This window comes from Dasypus novemcinctus, chromosome Y, assembly GCF_030445035.2.
Source record: "Dasypus novemcinctus isolate mDasNov1 chromosome Y, mDasNov1.1.hap2, whole genome shotgun sequence".
Taxonomy (NCBI): domain Eukaryota; kingdom Metazoa; phylum Chordata; class Mammalia; order Cingulata; family Dasypodidae; genus Dasypus; species Dasypus novemcinctus.
In genome coordinates, this window is record NC_092216.1 from 14417922 (window position 1) to 14424570 (window position 6649).

A 6649-nucleotide genomic window follows, 5' to 3' on the forward strand; every position below is an offset into this window, starting at 1 on the left:
GAATCCCCTATACTTTTGTAAGGAATCCCCTTACTTCTCTGTAAGTTAAACTTTCTCTAAAGTTTATAATGATTTTTAAAATGGAAATATTAGATCATATGTTTGAAAACAGAATAAACTTTTAAATCCACAGAAGTACACTATACAGGCAGAAAACACCAAATTAAATCATGGAATATAGTTAATATTATGATTATTTAAATGTGCTCTCACCAATTGTAATAAGTGTTCCACATTGATGCAAGCTGTTATTAGGGTGGTATATGGGAATTCTGCATTTTATGCATGATTTCACTGTAAATCCAGAACTTTCCTAATAAATAAAAAGCAGCAACCTCTAGCAACTAGTCTCTACTTCTTGTCCTCCCCAGTGCCTCTACTAGTAGGAATAATTGTGTCCTCATTTAGAAATCCAAAGCATAATACATATGATCCACATCTGTAGGCCAAGCCCTTTCTCGCGGCCCCTTCTCTCCAGACTAGGAATTTCCTGGAGAATATTAAGAAGACCCAAACAAGGATTTCTATTTATTCCATCTACTTCAGCAATCGTATAAATACACACAAAGACAGAAATACTTGTTTGTGTTTATTTCTAACTATTATCATTCCAGTGTGCCCTTCTTTAATTACCCAGTTCTTTATTTCTCTCCTGCCCAGGAGAAGCACCTTGCCACCATTTCATGTTTCTGAAGTAGCTTTTTATGCCTTGTGATATTTGACATAAACTTTGATGCTCTATCATTTCCATTTTAAAAGCTCCAAGAGCCCTGAAACGTGAACACATAAAAAAGTATTACACACACACACATATATATAAACATTAAAAGCTGTATTTTTTCTGGGCAATATTAAAATATTAAATTAATTCCTACAGGTCCTGTATTGGAGACTATTCCTTCATCACTTGTGATTTCTTAAACTTTCTCCCCCATGAGTTCATATAATCCCTGCATGCCTATATTATCTGTATTGCTGTGGGAGGGGTCAGGAGATAGACATGACAATTAAAAGACTGATTATATGAATAGAAAAGTGATGGAAGACTCTAGTGAGTAATTCCATAGAGATGCATAGTCATTTTTGGAGAAGGTGGTTATAAAGCCTTAGGGTGAGCCAAACCTTAATGTAGGAGTTTGACTGTGGAAATGAAACCCATGGAATGATGTTTCAGGGAAATGGAGCTAATGATTCAGCCTTCCATCCATTTGAGTGGCCTGGGCTGGTCATGCGCCTTTATTAGGCTTAAACTTCCCCATTCAGAACCTGTGTTGAAACAGTTCTCCAATGTTCCTGTCTCACAATGACTCCCTGCCTGACCTGGGGTGCATAAAGTCTTACTCTTAACCTCAGTTCCTCCACCACAGAAATGAATTTCCCAGCAAGTGACCACTGCATTTCAGTCCCCACTGCCCATTATCCTCACCCATCCTCTCCGTTCTCTGTGCTGGTCCCTTCCTCCCTTGGGTAGTACTGCAGGGGATTGGGCCACAGGTCCTCATTGATGATCTGATAGAGGAAACAGGTAGGGTTAGGCCAGGGTAAGAACCTCATTCCCCAAGCAGCTAGGGGCAGGCCAACAAAGGCCACTTCTGATGATTCCCAGAGTTGCCCCACCTTAGCAATTCTGTTATACACTGCAAAGTTGTGGTCAGAGAACCAGTTGAAGAAGTTAAGGTTATCATTGTGATGCCTGCGACGGGAGGCCTGGCGTCCATAATCCCGGAACCACTGGACTGGAGTGGAATGAGAGGCCCTATATCCTGTAGAAAGAGGAAAATGTCATCCAGGGACTGGATCCTTTCGGTTTAAGGCCCACCCCTACCATCTGCCATGATCCACCTGGAAAGCCATCTCTTACCAGTGATGTTAATGTCATACTCCTTAATGATTACTTCATTCTGGAAATACGGGTTTCTCCTAAAGAAAAATGTGATCTTGCAGTGGTTCTTGGCTTGGGTGTTCTCCACCTGCCATGACGACATGGAGTAGACATGTACAATCTCTTCCTAGAAGACCCCTGCCTGTTTCCATGGATGAATTATTTCCCCTTGCTGGCCCCCACCCAGCTCTAGCACCTCAGTCTTCCCTGCCTCACCTCCAGATTGGTCATGTTGTTAAGCATGTCTTCATCTTGGTCAGTGATCATGGCTGATATCTGGGGATGGTTCAGAATCTGCATTGAGTCAAGGAGCCTTCAAAGCTAGGAATGAAAGGGTTAAAAGCAGGCAAAGCATATCTGGCATGCAACCAACATAAGGCAGGACATCTACCAGATAATCTGCCATTGTAGAGCTCTCTCTCAATCGCCATCCTTCATGAGAGGTTGCTTAGGCTCTATGGTCCTCTCGGTTTTCTGTGGCTGTCTGTACTCACATATGGACTGTTTGTTTCTAAGGAGCTCTTGATCCCTCTCTCTCCTATGTGCCCTCCTGTCTCTTCTGCCCTGATCCTTCTTGGGTCTGGATGTGTGTTCTCTGGGCTCTCAGTGAGGACGTGGGGATGTTCACATAAGGCTATGACCTGAAAAATGTCCTCTGGTTTAACATGAGCTACATGGCTATGTTTGGAGCTCTGCTGGCATCACACAGTACAAGGAGATGACATATATATTTGGAGGAACAGTGCATGCAGTGAAGATAGTGCCAAGCAAGGGACAGCAGCTGTAGTGCAAAGGAAATCACTATTTGTAAAATGTGGTGTTTGGCAAGGAAATAGTGGCAGTGACAACACAGCACGTACATGACAGGATGGGAGTTTGCACAACATCCGGTCGGTTATTTTCCACGAAAAAGTGTGCTACACGTACCTGCTGTGTGTGAAAGTTTCTTTATGCTGTTTTTAATGCTGCATACAGATCTCCACACATACGTAAACACCCACGAAGTTTCCCCACATTACGCATAAGCCCAAAGGTTTCAGGCACCTTTTGCCTAGGATTTGCGTGAGTGTGGTTCAAGAAAGGCCGTTGTCTCATCCCTGGGCCCGTTGGTTCCCAACTGTACCCACCCCAGCTGTGAGTAACCCCTCGCCAACTGGCAGTGCCCTCTCTAACCACCATTTCCCTAGGTGAACCCCATGGAGGCCACCACGTGTGAGCAATAGGAAGGATACGGCTTTGACCCAGAAACCAGGAATACCCTGGATGACGGCTTTTCTGTTGTCCATGTGTTTTTTGCGCCTCTGCCACAGGGTACGCTTCAGCCGAAAGAAGGCCCTGCTGGCTTCGGCATTCACTGGCTCCAGATCTAACTGAAGGGCTAACAGCTGCTCCAAGGAGGGTCGGGTACTGGTGGGTCCACGTTCTGGCCGTGCCTGCCTGTTTTGCTTCCGCCTCTCCGCTAGTTTCTCCTCTCGCTCCTCCTCTACTACTATAACCGCCACCTCCAGTATATTCTCCACTACCACATCCTTCCCCACCTCTGCCTCGTCTTTCTTTCCCCGGATCTCGGTTGCCTGGAAGGCTACCTCCCCACATACCGGGGCCTCCCCCGACTCCTTCCCTCCAGCTGGGGCCTGTGCCTCCGGCCCTGCCCTGCAGCTCTGTGGGGACCGCTCGCCGGCAGGCCCCAGCGACTCTCCTACCAGAGGGCCGCTTGCCAGGCCAACGAGGTGTTCTGAGCGTGCCTGGGGAGCCGGGCCTTCGCCAGGACCCGCTTCACTCGCCATGTGGCCCGGGCCGGTGCAGGGAAAGACCCCGCACACGCTCTCCCCAGGCCACGCCCGCGGGTACAGCAGCGCCCCCTAGCTACGCGGGTGGGCCCCGGCAGCCTGTGGCGTTGGAGACGTCCTGGGCGCATGCGCAGCGTTTGGTGACGGCACGACGGCCAGTGACGGGGAAAGCCGCGCTTTCCACGCCCCACGCCGCTCCTCCCCCCCACCCCTCCGGCGGCGCAGAGCCCTGGCCCCTCCCGCTCCTGCCCTTCCCCGCTCCTGCCCCGCCCTCACACTGGGCTGGAGCAAAGCCTGCGCCTGCAACCCGCAGCCCAGCCTTCGAGGGAGCGAGTCTGCAGGGCGCTGCTCACCTCCAGCAGGCTGGTGGGGAACGTGCGTGGCGCTCAGTGAAGGTCAGGTCAGGGCCCGCGCGGGGACCCCGGCTGGTTCTGGGGCGGAATTTCCTAAGCCATGGAGGCAGACCCCGCCATACAGGATCTGGCTGCCCGCAGCGATTATCCCGCCCACAAAACCTAAGCGGAGCCGGGAAAACTGCGCCCTGGCAGCCGAGCACCGCTGCCCGGAAAGGCGCCCTGTTCTGCCCCTAAGTTTCATTTTGGGGGCGCTAGGCCGCCTACCTGAAACACCTTCGCTCCTACGCAGGGAGGATGGCAAGAGGGGAAAAAAAGCCTTTCCCAACCTAGAGGAAGGTGGGTCTTAATCTCGATCCCATCCGATTATGAACGTGCATGATAGAGGGTCTCCTTCATCACGGTGTGTGGACTTACAGGTCCGTGACTTCCTGGAAGTCGTTCTTCTGGAGCGTCTGTTCTGCTTTTCCATACTTACCGTCTTTCCTTATTATTTTTCCTTTTGCGGTACATATCTTGTAAGGCTTGCTAATAAAATACTTTCTTTCTCCCAAGAGAGTATTTCCCTCCTTTCCCGTGGTCGGGAAGTAAACGTGTTTCCTTCCATGTGATGAAGCAGAAGCCGTGCTAAAATTCAAATTTGATGTTACTGCTGTCAAGATTTCTTAATCTTGCAAATATTTAAAGATATTAATAGATTGTATGTGGGGAAGTGGTTGTAAATATAAAATTTTTAGGTCTTCTGAATACTGTGACAGTCAATTTAAGACTTATGCACCAACGTTTTTCAAGATCAAAATGATTATTTAAAAATTAAGAAAATTTCACAAAAATTCAATTATTAGTTAACAGAAATCTGATGTCACTTTTGTGTTAAGAAATTCAAACATTTGAATGCTCTGAAATATGAAAACACAATAGAAAGGGTTTACATTAATTAATTCAGGAAATAAGGAGAAAGCAGTCAATGTGAGAAAGTATTTATTAAGGGAATAGCTAGTGAGATCCTGTTCAGTATTGTATCACTTGTATTTGTGATGTTTTGTGTTGTGTATATCATAATGTCAACAGTTTAGCTCTACCAGCTATATCCATTGTGTTGCAGTAATCATTATTGAAGAAAGTGGTAATGGCGGCTGGCTGTTTAAGCAGCTTTCTTCTTGGCCTCTTCCAGCCAAGGCATGAGGGCCAGATTTATGGAGGATTTGCACCAATAGGAACCACAAGTGTGGGCTCACAGTGTACAGCCTTGAGACTGGTGAGGCTTATCTGTCTCCACTTGCCTTCAGATTTTCATCCAGGCAGACAGCGTAAAGGCCACCAGAAGGAAACTTTGGGAAGAGCTTTAGGGCTTAGGCTCAATACTCTCTAGAAGCAATTTGTGTAATATACTTTATCCACACTATAAAACATCTTTCAATTTTTCTTTTTATCTTTGTAATGTACACATCTTTATTAATGTAAAACACTATCACGTTTGAGCTAGTTAACTAGTGGGCAAAGAAAGTGAAAAATGTGAGTACTTCAATAAAATCTGTGTTGTATCCTAACCTAAACTCTGCCCACTTCCCTAGTAACAGCTAACGGCACAAGACCACAAGTCCGCCCACGAGTTTCTGCCAACCCCCAGCCGCCCCATAACCATCACTCCTCCTGCTCTACCCCCGCCCCCCTCATTCTCTATATAAACCCCTGCACCTCCGTAATAAATTAGACTTGCTCTGCACTCCAGACTGTCTCTGTGGTCTCTCCTTACCACGCATCCTCCCACGCCTTAGAAGCCCCGCTCTGGCCCACTCCTCGCCTGGGTCTTAGAGCATCATCGTCGGCCGTGCCAGCCCCTCGGTCTACCCCCGCTGACCCCCGACCCCTCAGGGAGCAAGCAGCCCGTCAAATCTGCAAGGAATAATCGATTCTATTTTGCATCTAAGGAGGAAAAACAAGTCATTTTCATTTCCTTACCTTCCTCTTACTCTCTTTATAAAAATCATAGGAATAAATAAAAATGATAAACTCAAAAACAATTTATTCAAATCCCAGAAGTTGGCACTTGAAGTGTTTGTCAGATCTATCTTTGGAACAATTTTGAATACTGGGTCTCCACATCTGAAAATCCTCAGAAAAGTATACTCAGGAACATTAAACACAATCCTCAGGATTTCAGTAATCCTCTCTAGAATTTAAGATTCATGCTTTTTCTCAAATTATGTTCATTCAATAAAAAAAAAAAAATTATGTTCATTACTTTTTTGTTGTTTGACTTTTTGTTTTCCCTTTCTCTCTTACTTTAAAAAAAAAACTTTCTTTCTCTTTACACATCAATTCTTTACGGTTTTTTTTAGTTGGTGACCCCTTTTTTTAGCTTATGAAAAGTAAATCATCAAGGAAATTGGTCTTTACATAGTTAATGTATGTCTCTGTGCCTGTGGGTTGTGATCATAGGGAAGTTATAGTTTGCTGCCTCATCTCCCCCCTCCTAGTTTTCTTCAAGTCTCTGCGTTAGTGAATGGAGAAATGTAAAAGGAAAAAGCTAAGTAACCATTTATAGCATGTAACCAAATGCAGGTTTTGGGACACTTTCCAGCTCTTTTTGATAGTAAAACCTTTGGCTGCTCACTGGCATG

General features: G+C 46.0%; 1 protein-coding gene across 1 annotated transcript; it reads right to left on the minus strand.

Moving 5' to 3' along the window:
• Positions 1-572: 572 nt before the first annotated feature.
• Positions 573-3775, minus strand: LOC139438331 (testis-specific Y-encoded protein 2-like). The gene is made up of 6 exons (XM_071213426.1): positions 3115-3775; positions 2099-2176; positions 1862-1970; positions 1618-1763; positions 1427-1509; positions 573-770 (listed from the first exon to the last, which is right to left on the minus strand). Exons 1-6 carry the CDS (start codon positions 3667-3669, stop codon positions 626-628), a joined length of 1116 nt encoding a protein of 371 aa, XP_071069527.1. The 5' UTR covers positions 3670-3775; the 3' UTR covers positions 573-625.
• Positions 3776-6649: the final 2874 nt, after the last annotated feature.